At 42.6% G+C, this 12,110-nt stretch overlaps 2 protein-coding genes across 2 annotated transcripts; one reads left to right on the top strand and one right to left on the bottom strand.

Moving 5' to 3' along the window:
- The first annotated feature begins 73 nt into the window (after positions 1 to 73).
- On the top strand, positions 74 to 1,519 carry LOC117788849 (ankyrin repeat and MYND domain-containing protein 2). The gene is made up of 3 exons (XM_034627750.1): positions 74 to 330; positions 390 to 1,160; positions 1,220 to 1,519. Exons 1-3 carry the CDS (start codon positions 124 to 126, stop codon positions 1,454 to 1,456), a joined length of 1,215 nt encoding a protein of 404 aa, XP_034483641.1. The 5' UTR covers positions 74 to 123; the 3' UTR covers positions 1,457 to 1,519.
- Positions 1,520 to 4,074: 2,555 nt separating this feature from the next.
- LOC117788851 (T-box transcription factor TBX6) lies at positions 4,075 to 7,505 on the bottom strand. Its single transcript, XM_034627752.1, has 5 exons — positions 7,304 to 7,505; positions 6,374 to 6,539; positions 5,133 to 5,400; positions 4,923 to 5,060; positions 4,075 to 4,708 (listed from the first exon to the last, which is right to left on the bottom strand). Exons 1-5 carry the CDS (start codon positions 7,392 to 7,394, stop codon positions 4,202 to 4,204), a joined length of 1,170 nt encoding a protein of 389 aa, XP_034483643.1. The 5' UTR covers positions 7,395 to 7,505; the 3' UTR covers positions 4,075 to 4,201.
- Positions 7,506 to 12,110: the final 4,605 nt, after the last annotated feature.

Genomic DNA, 12,110 nt, shown 5'->3' with positions numbered 1-12,110 from the left:
TGCACATAAACACTGCCTACTGTTAATAACATTTGAGAAAAATGTTAAGTTTATGGCTGGGAAGAAACATATGTTTTTGTGAGAAACACGTTTTGCGTTTGCATTCTTTTAAATAAAATAACCATGAGCGAGGACGGCAAGAAGTGCCAACTGGATGAGATACAGCTGCTGCTGATCGAGCGCATCTCCAAGAATGACACGAACGGCTTCAAGCAGCTGCTGGGACAGCTAAAAGGCGGCGTCAACTTTGTGGACGACAGTGGAATGTCGATTTTGGCGCACGCCAGTTTCAAGGGTAACAAGGAAGTGGTGCAACTGCTGCTGGACATGGTGAGTGAACCTATAGTAACTAAAAGCGAAGTCTAACTAGTGTCCCTTTTCCCATACAGGGTGCAGACATTCATCTGAATCAACACGGCGCTGATTATACGCCGTTGCACTTTGCCGCCTTGTCCGGCAACACGCAGGTTTGCCGGATACTCCTGGATGCTGGCATCAATCCCAACAGTATAAACAGCGTATCTCGCACTGCCTCGCAGATGGCCGCCTTCGTGGGCAATCACGCTTGCGTGGAGACCATCAACAACTACGTGACATGTTCCGGTTTGGAGTACTACACACAGCTGCACGGACAGCAGACGGAGCCGCACATTCCGCCCGTACTGCTGAAGTCCTTTCACACCTTTGTCACGGAGATCAATCTGCATCCAGTTCGAATTACACTTAATGCACAATCGCTGGGTCTGCTGAAGATACTGCCCAATCTCCGCAAGGCTTTGGTGCTGATGTGCGAGAAGGAGATGCAAAAGACACACGACATCAACGAACTGATGGCATTTAAATTCCACTATTTGGGCTGGATTGTGGGGGAGTTGTTGCGCTGCGAGGAGCAGTTCAAGGCACAGCACAAGGACAAATCCGCCGAAGGAGATTCCAGCACTAAAGGCGACTTCATCGAGGTCTTCGTTAAGCGTGTGCTCAAGGAAAACAAGCTGGGACAACTGGACTACGTCGAATTTACAGTGCGCGAGTGTGCACGGGAATTCCCCTTCCGCGAGTGCACGGTGTTCCGGCAAATAGCCACGCAACTGGGAGCCAAGGATGCACCGCCAGCATTGGTCATCCTACGTAATGCCATCAATGGAATGCGTGGCTTTGTGGTCAGTATCATCATAATCATATCAGTTATAAAGTGACCATTATATTTAAACTTTGGCAGGACGAGACGAGCTACTGCAGTTCCTGTGGCCAGGAGAAGCCCGACAAGAAGTGCTCCAAGTGCAAGGCGGTGCAGTACTGCGATCGGGAGTGCCAGCGTCTCCATTGGTTCATGCACAAGAAGAGTTGTCCACGTTTGTTGGCCGCCGTCTTGGCGGGAGCAGGCTCAAAGGATCAACCCAAGGCGCCCATTGATGCTTCCGAGTTGCGCGAGGAGCTGGCCAAATTGTCAGCCTAAGGTTGCAGGCGCAATATTTAACTGCAATTTAATAATAAACTTATTCAGAAGTGTCGAAAATCATTCAAATATCAAACAAACCGTTTTCTTATTCTTCAATTCAAGTAATTAGTAGCGTCATCTAGCGGAATGGCAGCTTACTAAAGAGACGTGTTTGTTTTACAACACTAGCTGTTTAGCCAATACCACAGTTGCCGGAAGTTCAAACTATCGAACCGTTTCAAGGCTGCCACACGTTTAAAAAATGATCAACAACTGCAAACGGCGCGCAATTTAAATTGTTTTTAGATTTTGAGCAACAATTTGGGAGAAAATTATCAATTCAAAGAATATTTTGAAGTCGAATTAGATAAAATAAAGAAGTTTTAGCTATTTTCCATCCATACTTTACAAATGCATTTAACCAAAAAGAGCTATTTATACCTCTAACTGTTGAATTTAAAATTCTAATAACCAGTTTTTCCGCTCGCTTTCAAATTAAATTATATATTTAGCTAGTTTTCTTGTGGTTTACTCGCTCGTAAAAAACAAGCACGCCAACACTTTAATGGCCAAAAATATAATAATTGGTAATACAATTCAAAAAAATACATACAGCAACGGCAACACCTTTACAATAACAATAAAGCATCATTATCCACAATATCATCATTATCAACAGCTTTGACCGCAAAAACCGGATTGCAATAGCAGGTAACAAATAAAAATTCATTAAGTATATTAAAACAAGCACAAATTAGAAACGTGAGCGTTAAATTTGCATATTTATCGCATAATCTACGAATTTTGACGCTTTTTGCCACTGTTTTTCAAAAAGAAAACAACGACATTAAATATGTACATATATTTACAAATCCAACAAATTAAGGCTCAACGTTTAAAAAACACTTCCAAAGCCCAAAATGCCGACAACAAAAACAGCAACATCATCAGCTAATTTCGGAGTGAAAACGTGCAAATCCCATAATTTAATTGTTTCAACATTTTAAAGCCAAATTTATGTGACAAAAATTAAAACAAAAACAAAAAACATACTGAAACTTAAAGCGACTAAGCTCAAAATTAGTCAAATCAGCTTTAATACAATGTCCCAACTTTTATTTGTAGTCAGTGAATTATTTCACGCTGATTTAATTAATGCTTCAGATATGCAAAGATTTCTATGAATGAAAATTAACCGATGATCAAACAACAATAAGCAAGGCAAAACTAATATATTTTTGTTTATCTAAATTTAAAGTTTTAATCCGAATTTTAATTTTTTGAAGTATATGTATAATACTATATTTTATAATTTATTTATTTAGTGTGAGCATCATATAATCAGTCGAATTAAAATATATATGGAGCTAAATATAAAATATATCAAAGTAAGACTAAAACTATACATAAAAAACAAATATGTTATTTAAAATGGAAAAATTAATAGATAAAAAATAATATTAGGCTTTTATTTGTTAAATTTGTACCTATTACTTTAAAATATAAAGCTTTTTAAATTCTTGCTTCGATTGCTCAAAGTTGAAAATAAATGAATGATTATTTGAATAGTCTTATATTGCGGCTAACTGTTTGAACTTGGCCATAATGTAGGCAGTGAGAGTTTCTAGCGTACCTTAAAACTTAATTAAAGTTATTAAACTCGAAACGTTTGGCGCCACCGTTTAGGAAGCCTCCGGCGTGGACCGCACGCATGCGCCGTGAAATGTCGCCCCGTTGGCTTATCGAACCAATTATGCAGGCCAAAAAGGCAGCAGCCGCGGCGCGCAGACAGATTTGTCGCATTTGACGCGATAATAATGCTGCTACGAGAAATGGCCACACCAACAGCTCTCGACCCATAACTCCGACTGCCGACTTCAGACTCTTGACTCTCGACTCCCGATCCCCAATGGCCAATGGCCATAAAAGGTGCGATAAAAACGAAAATTTCACAAGCCAAAGAGATGCACAGCAGCCGCTTGATCGCTTCTGCGTCATCAGTTTGTAGAGTCGGTCGAGTCGACAGTCGAACAGTCGGCAAAGACCAAACGCCTTCAAAGCCGTCAAATCGCTGCTCATAATGGATGCCTTATCGTCGAGAATTGTTTTAACTACTACCGGAGTTGGTTTTAGGCCACATTGAACGAAACATTCGTTGTCTTTGCCTTTAGAGTGGCGCTGATGGAGCGCATTAATTTTGCTTTAGGCCCGCCAAAGTTGTTTCCAACTTGCAAAACCTGTAAAAACGGAAGCATCGAAGGTTGCGGGGGTCCCCCTTCCACTCTGGCTTTTTGAGTGCAGCAGCGACAGATGCGTGGGCTTATTATCGATAACTTTTGCAGGCAAACGCTGAACTTTCGACTATAACGCTAGTGATGTAAGTTTAAAATAACATAGATTTTAACATTTGATTTAAAAGTTGTCAATGCAATAATTGATGCATTGATATATCGAGAATATCGCATATTTGTAACTTTTCTAATTGCATAGAGCCATATTTTTTGAATGAATTAAGTTAGACATCGACAAATTAATAGTCAATATATCGATGCTGCGTTGCTTACTCACATCGCTAAATAACGCACAGTAGATACAAATATGTTAAGTTGGCTGCAGTAAAATTTCAAATGATCGTATAATATGATATAATGTTTGCTTTATTTGAAAGCTGCGCTTAGAAATAATTAACAGAATACAACTTAATGCTAATATAATGCACACGGTAATCACAACAAAGCTGAGATGGCAACAACAACAACAACATCAATAGGCCAAAATGGCTGAAATGCTGAAACTGTTGCGTTTTTTGGAGGTTGTTGTGCGTGGCGAGCTTGTTGGTGTGCTGTGAGGGGATGAGATGGACACTGTTGGCGTCTCCAGCTGTGGCGCTGCTGCTGGTGTTGCCACATAGGCAGACTGTTGCAGGGTTGCCATTGGCGGCACTCCTCCGACAAAGTAAGCGGCCTGCAACAAAGCTGCTCCTGGTGCGTAGCCCATAGCATTATGATAAGCGGGATGCGGGGAAACAACTGCAGCTGGAGCAGCATAGTAGGCCGGCGAGAGACTGCGCTGAGAGTCGTGATCAAAGTCGGAGCGTTGACGCTTTGCTTGCGGGGAATCACAGCTGCTGACACTGGAGCCATCATCCTCGGATTCGGCACTGGAGTTGGAGCTGCTGTTCAGCTTGCGCTTGCAACGCGATTGGCCGGACTCACGGAAGCCCTTGGCAAAGGGATTGTTGTCGATCTTCAGCTTGGTAATGCGATCGTTCTGGAATTGAAAACAATTTCGGTTAGTTGACTGCTGTAATCCGAGCTGGCTGGCGTCATCAAGTAGACGGCGAAACACTTGATAGATTGACAGACAAAGTCACAGGCAATTAGCGACAGTTCACAAACTGTAAACTGTCTGTCTGTCGGACTGTCACGTCTTTCTCAAGTGGATTCTGACCATGTTCATTGAGAGAATCTCAAGAGCTACCCACCTGATAGGCTGTTACGGCGACAAACTCCGTCTCCGGGAAGACAAACGCCTGCTGTGGCGCCCAGGGCAGCTGGGTGAGCTCACTGCTCCGGATGATGTGCAAACGAGGCTGATACTTGTGCATGCTGGCCAGCACAATCTATTTGAGATAGAGAGAAGGATATATTTTATAAGTAACTGCGGATTAGTGTCAAGATCAGATGTCACTTACATGTCCATTGCTATCGAGTGTATTATTCGTCAGCTTGACCTTGTTGAAGAGCAAGGCCTGGGATTGCCAATGTGCGCCAGTTGCCGGACTATCCGGATGCAGATACATGCGCTGTGGACTCTGTGGCTCGGCACCGCCAGCTGGCACCCATTGGGAGCCAGAGAACTTGTAGCGACAATCGCCAATGGGCACCATCTCGAGGAGCACGCAGTAGCTGGCCTCCTCCTCCAATCCGCTGAGGGAAACACGCATCGAGGGAAACATGCGTCTGTAAAAAAGAATAGAAGTTGATTAAGTGAGCAGATAGCTAAAGCATATATCGATGTACATAAATCAAGGTCTCTTTCTAAGCGCAAAAAAAGGCGTTGCCATGACATTTTGATTTGTGGCCTGAGCTAACAAGTGTGTAATTATGAACAACAGGGGGGCAGAGGCAGAGGCAGCGAGCGTTGCATCGATTTAAAACGTAACAAAAACAAATCTCAGACCAAACAATATGCGCTTGATCCGCTCTACGTATGTATGATTAATTGCGGAGCGCTCAGAAGCTGGCGCCAAACAATTAGACAAGATCTGTGTCTTGGCTTGCAGCTTAACGGCTTCCAAATGTGGCGTTACGAGCAGTCAATGCCTGGCTAATGAGCCGAGAAAGTGGACACACTGCAACGACTCCCTCTCCTATCTGTCTGACTGTCCGCTTGTCCGACTCATAATTATGTTAATTTCAAACTGCCGCTCGGTAGTCGCTTTTTCAGATGCATATTCCCGATTCCAACTATCACTAACATAAGATACATATGCATAAGACAAGACAACGGCGTTTCATTGTAGGCAAAAGTGTGAAAATGCAGGTAGAAACGCGGCAAAGACCCATTCTTTGGGTTCATTCCCAGATCTGGGTCTTGCGGCATTGTCAACGCTCTCAAGAAAGAAGATTTTTATGAGCACGCCGGCGCCAGGACGGCGGTTGCACTTGTTGTTGTTCTTGTTGTTGTCACTGCTGTCCATGCTCTTTCGCTCCTGCTGCGTTTTGAATTATCGCTAGGCGCCACATTAGGCCGCGTTTCTCTCGAGACAACAAGCGAGAGAGAGAAAGAGAGAGAGAGTGAGTAGGGTCATGGCAAATATTTACGTAGGCCCTGTAGCCGCACTTGACTCTTCAAGTTGCAGGGAAAAACTGTAGCGATATTTGCATAGGATGTGGATGTAAATGTGGCATACACAATTCTTGGGAAACATACCTGCCGCTTTTGGTGATGATCATCTCGGTGCCAATCTGATGGAACTGCTGCCACAAATCGTTATTCTCCAACTTGGCCTCTACGCCCGGCAATGTCGGTCGGCTGGGCATCATCATCTGTGGCTGGGGTTGTGCCATGTGCAACGGCAACATGCTCGGAAAGGGATCTGTTGGTTCAAAGTGAGAGAGAGAGAGAGAGGGAGAAATGCCAAACTGCAATGTTAGTCAGTTGCTTAGAAGTGGTTTGGTTGGTTCGTTAGTCTGTCCAGTTCTTTATGTGTAGACATGCCATAACAATTTGTTAAGATACTCAATTATGGATGCATCGAAATTGCTGCTGTCTTGCCTGTTATTATGCAATACATAACGCTGATTTTATATCAGTCAGCTCAGTCAAGATAGCCTTTATTTATGTTTTAGAATTTTAGAAAATTGCTATGAAATAACTAATTATATAAGAAACTGATGCTATGCATAGATCGGAATTGTAAAGTTAATTGTTTGACATTTTAAAAGTGTAACAAGTTATTCTCTTACTCCTCCTTATGATCTACTTTATTAGAGCAACATGCCCAGAAATTTTAATTACCTAATCTCAGCTTTAATTAGAGCCTTAGTAGACCCATTAATAATTTATTGTAGAATTGACACAAGTTCTAAATATCAAAATTTTACTTTGTTTTATGATCTACACTTAACTAATTTTTAGAGATCAATTTCCCCAGCTTTTGACTGATTTCAGTCTCAATTAGAAAATTATCTCAATTAAATAGTTGACTCAGTTGAATCTATAAATCCCAAATTAAATATAATTTAATTTCTTTGTAAAAAAAATTACTTGATTACCTGTTACCTACAACCTATTTAAAATATCGCGAGCTTTGACGTCGGCACTTCAATCTGTCCCTTTGTTCATGCCACATTAACTTACCCGGTATGCGTTGCATGATCTGTTGACGGTACAACTCATGTGCCAGCTGCTGCTGCATTCTCATATCCATTAATTCGTGCATGGACAACATTTTCAAAACAAAATCACTCAAAACTTCACTACACTCGGGAAAATAATTATTTATATCTCTTTGTATTTGTGTTCTTCTTTAGGTTTTACTGCGCTGCGTTCGAGGTTCTGACACGCACGACGTTTCGCAACGAACTGATCTCGAGCTGATCGAGGCAGTCGCTTAGCTGCGCACACGTCGTAGCCGTAGCCGGTTCCAGTTTCAGTTCCAGTTGCCCAAAATTAAAACGGAGCTACCTGCCAGACCGGTTCCAGCAGCGGCGCAAGCTGATTGGCTGACAGCGTGGACGCCGACGCCGACGCCTACGCAGACAACGACTACGACTGCGACTGCGAGTTTGACTATGGCGCACTCGCTCTGGCGACAAGCGTGCGCCATTTTGTGTGAGGAGTTGCAGCAACAACAACAGCAACTGCTGTCAGTTGCAACACAGCAATCGGTTTGGGCCGTGCTGGGCTGCGAGTGGCGAAGTTAACGCTTAGCGCTGTTGATTTTCATCAGCCGCAGTGTTTTTCTGCGCCACTGACTTTGCTACCGCTCCCTCTTTCGCTCTCTCTCTCTCTCTTTCTGTCAGTCTCGAATGTGGCATGCTTTGTAATTCAGAAGTGAGATTTTCCACAGCGCGCCTGTCTGCAGCAGCAACAACAACAGCCTGTAGACGGCTGGAAAAATGCCCGTTTGCTATTTTCATCGTCGTGTTTTGTCTTCCGTCGTTTGAGGGTCTTTGGAACTGGCACTGGGTACTGGGTACTGGGTACTCGATACTGTGTCTGCGTCTCGTACTGCCCCTGAAACGGGGATCTTTTTAGGCATTTCGCTGCATTTTGTGGCGTGTAATTAGCCACCATTTTGGGCTCTTGTTGGCATTGTCTGGCATTTTGTATTTATGTATTTTATGCAGACAGGTGAAACATAAATTTTGTTGGTTTTGTTAATTGCCTGTTTCGATGTTTCGACATTGCGCTCACCCCTCCTCCCTCTTTCCCTCTCTCTCTCTCTTTATCTTTCCTTAACCATTTGGTGTTTGGTTTTCGCCAGATTGCTGGCCTTAGTTTTCCGAAAATTGATACATTTTTGGTTCTCAACTATTGATTAGTGCTTGTCAGCACTGAAAATTGCTGCTAATCGCTGTTGAAGTGCTCGGAAAATAGTGAAATGCATTTTCCCGAAACCTAATCACAAGACAGCAGTTGCAGTTGCCACAGGAAGTCGCCATGAATGTAAAAATTATTGCCTGTGTATGATTCATAGCTATAGGAACTTCAATATCATTGATCATTTTAGGAGTTTACTTAAGAAAAATCGATACAAAGTTTTATTTATTTCAACTGATATTTATGTGAAGAAAACTGATAGATAAACAATATCAATCTGAGCTTATAATAATGTTCTATTAATAGGTCAGAAGAATAAGAAAATAATGTTTTAGATTAATGTTCCTTTCAGTATTGCCGTTTAGGTGTTCTTTGCACTAGAATTAGGGATTATTTAGCTTGCTAGTGGTTAGAAATTAAATCTATTTTTTAAGTGTTATTTTTGATGGTGTAAACGAAAAATATTTTACATGAAAAACCATGCTATGCTATCCCCAAAGATTCCAACATTAAAAGCAAACAAGTTCACTGATCTTTACGAATTGCGCACTAAAATATTATTCATCTTCTAATATCGCTTTTCCTACAATTATTTTCTTAATATTATGTCCACTTCACTAAACAAATTATATTAATTCCTTTTCATATTGATCTTGAACCAATTGACAAACTTAAAAATATACTTGTCTATGCCCACGCAGACAACTTGCAGCTAATTTCCACACCATGGAGACTGGGATTAGGGGTAGTCCCTCTTTTTGTCATGACAGTGACACTTTCTGGAGAATGTCACGAAAACAATTTGCACTTGAATTCAAGCGCTGCAGCCAAATCACATCACAAATGGTCGACGACAGCGAATAATTTCGGGGTTGAGTTGATTGTCAACGGACTAGAAAGAAGGATTCCAACTAAATACAGAAAGCGATGCAAATTCGCCTCGACTCACTCATTAAATTGAGATTTTGGACACATTAGCACGTTTGCCAGACGTAGACGGCATATCTCCGGTGAGAAGACAGTCGAGAATTGTGTGGAGAATCGAGAGACAAAGTTCCAGTTCACTTTCCCAGACTGTTGTATATGTTGGACTGGTGACTGAGCGACGGGCGCCTAAGCATCATAAAATATTTGTACAAATTGCAGCATAACTTTATGTGACACAAAAAAATGAGAACAAAAGATATTAAAATTGTAACGCTTCACGCCTGCATAAAGGGCCAAGACCGACAAAAAACATATGTCTAAAAAAAGGTAGGTAGTCACTGTATGGGAAGCTGACGGTTGGCTTTGTTCCTGGTCAGCAGCTGGGGCGTTGCTGGTAGTTTTATGGCCGATTCTAGTTCGAGATAGCCCAGTTAAAGGTCAGGTGTAATTGCGTCACTAAATGTTGCAAGGTCAAAGGCACAAAGTACATGAACTATATGCAGACTTGTCTCCGTGCCACATTTTGTGGTAAGTTGCGGCATTGGTGTGAACTGATCCGTAGGCGGGCGTCTTTTTCTCATCTTCGAAATCAACTTAAGATGTTGCTTATGCCTCGTACCTGACTGGGATGTGGATGGGCATGAGGCTGTCGCCAATTGAAGTAATAATTTGGTATTGTTCAGTTGTCGCGCGACGCGACAAGTGCTTCACTTGGCGCCAGTCGATCCTGTAGGACCTTTAGATCTTTTCGTCCGCTTGTCCATGCGCTGGCTGTGCCTTTGTGTGTGCTCTTATCTGCCGACAGAGCATCTGCCTCAGCGCATGTTGCACGGTAGCCAGCCAGTGGCTCAACAGCGACATGTGTTTGACTTTGATAAGAGATTTGAGGCAGCTACCGTTGGGCAGCGACTCCTCTTTAGCTGCGGGCTGTGGCCCACTTTAGTTGCAGACAGGCCACATCAAATCATTTGGCTAATTAAAATATAAAGCAACTAACAAAATTAAAAGACCATCAACATTGGCTGCTTATGATGGCCATAATCAATGGGGGCAGACAGGTTGCAGTTAATACAGCCTCTGGGGGCACAACAAATCAATAAATCATGGTGTATAACCCTAATTAACCCATACCAAAATCAAATGAAAGAAACAAAGGTCTGCTGGATTGTCACCTGCATCTCAAAAAGAAACACAACAGGTTACACATAATTTATGAAAACAACAAAAACGAGATAAAAAACAGAAGACAAAAAAATGATGTTCATAAAATAATATAAATGATATAAACGACACTGTCTGCGCCTAATAAGCGAGGCGTTGCCGCGCCCCGAATCCTGAGAAAAGATGCATAAAGATGCAAACTATGCGATAAGTCCGACTCGGACTCGAACTCAGACTTGGACTCAGAACCAGATCGAGATCCAGAGACAGAGACAGTCGAAGTACCAGTTAGGCGCCTGCAACTAAATGCTAAACGAGTTAACTCGCTGATAGAGATCTTTTGGGTAAATACTAAGCCGTAGCTCAAGGTGCGTTGAGCATCATTAAGACAGCGAAAAGACAAAGACAACAACATCAACAACAACAACAGCACACAGACAACCACAACGATGATTTAATTTTCCAACACGCTTTCTACCACACTTGGTCCAAAGTTGTAGCCAAAAAAACAAAAAAAAAAAAAAACCGAAGACTGGGTAAAAGCAACGCCAGCATGAGCTCAGTTTTGAATGATCGATGGCCTGTCGTTGAGATGATCACTTTCTGTGGCTGCCTAGCGGCTACTAGTTGAGATACTTAACGATCGACCCCCGAGACGGGCATTATAATTTGTTAAGATGTTTGTTTCCATCGGGATTGATCGACGGGCTGCAACCTTTTCCCCCCACCGTCAGTCCAAAAACAAAATAAAATTCAACTCCTCTCTATCTGTTTTGCATATATCGTTAGGTATATTATATTTCTCACGTTGTGAGGCTCCATTTTACTCGTAACTGGCTACCCCCTGGTTGGATCCACAGCGGACGCCTGTCACAAGACCGAAAAATCAATAAGTATCTGTAAGATACATTATCTACAAGTGCCTAGCGAGACAGACAGACAGAGAGAGAGAGAGAGGGAGAGAAAGAGAGTGTGCTAGCTACTGATCGCTGTGATCATCTAGACGTCGCCACCAGGGCGCTGTTATCATCAGTTCGGCATCTCTGAACACATTACATTGCTACTTAAGATACATTTTCCGGGCTCCGATTGCCAAGCGTTTTGCCATATCGATTACAACAACGCGACCCGTTGCTATCGGCGGCTTTTCTCTTTGCATTGGCCTAGCAGCAATTGACCTGAGCACAGAAGTCGATCTATGTAATCGATACGTTATCCCAATCCCGCTGGCGATCGTGATCGCGATCTGCGAACATATTGTATTGGCCATTTGTTGTCTCTTCCTGGCGGCTTTATAGCCTGTGATCTTTATGTCATGGTTGGGCGGCTGATCAGCGATTGCCATTGGCCATTTCGGCATTTGGCAAGACTTGTTTTGCATGGACATCAACTCGACCATGAGCTGAGAGTTGATCTCTCTCTGAAATGTGGCCAGCTCTCATTTGGCATGCTACTCACAGCTCCATCGCACTAATTAAAATAAATTCTGTCAGACATTCTCGTTTAATTTTTTCGCGCACCTCCATTTGGACTC

This window comes from Drosophila innubila (genome assembly GCF_004354385.1).
Source record: "Drosophila innubila isolate TH190305 chromosome 3L unlocalized genomic scaffold, UK_Dinn_1.0 0_D_3L, whole genome shotgun sequence".
Lineage (NCBI taxonomy): Eukaryota > Metazoa > Arthropoda > Insecta > Diptera > Drosophilidae > Drosophila > Drosophila innubila.
The sequence above is the reverse complement of the archived record's forward strand: the minus strand, read 5'-3'. Positions and strand labels throughout refer to the sequence as shown.

Coding starts and splice junctions, on each gene's coding strand:
- LOC117788849 (XM_034627750.1), top strand. CDS start 124: ATGAGCGAGGACGGCAAGAAGTGCCAACTGGATGAGATACAGCTGCTG. Junction 331..389: donor TGCAACTGCTGCTGGACATG/GTGAGTGAACCT, acceptor TTTCCCATACAG/GGTGCAGACATTCATCTGAA. Junction 1,161..1,219: donor ATGGAATGCGTGGCTTTGTG/GTCAGTATCATC, acceptor AAACTTTGGCAG/GACGAGACGAGCTACTGCAG.
- LOC117788851 (XM_034627752.1), bottom strand. CDS start 7,394: ATGTTGTCCATGCACGAATTAATGGATATGAGAATGCAGCAGCAGCTG. Junction 6,540..7,303: donor GATCATGCAACGCATACCGG/GTAAGTTAATGT, acceptor TTGAACCAACAG/ATCCCTTTCCGAGCATGTTG. Junction 5,061..5,132: donor CACTCGATAGCAATGGACAT/GTAAGTGACATC, acceptor TATCTCAAATAG/ATTGTGCTGGCCAGCATGCA.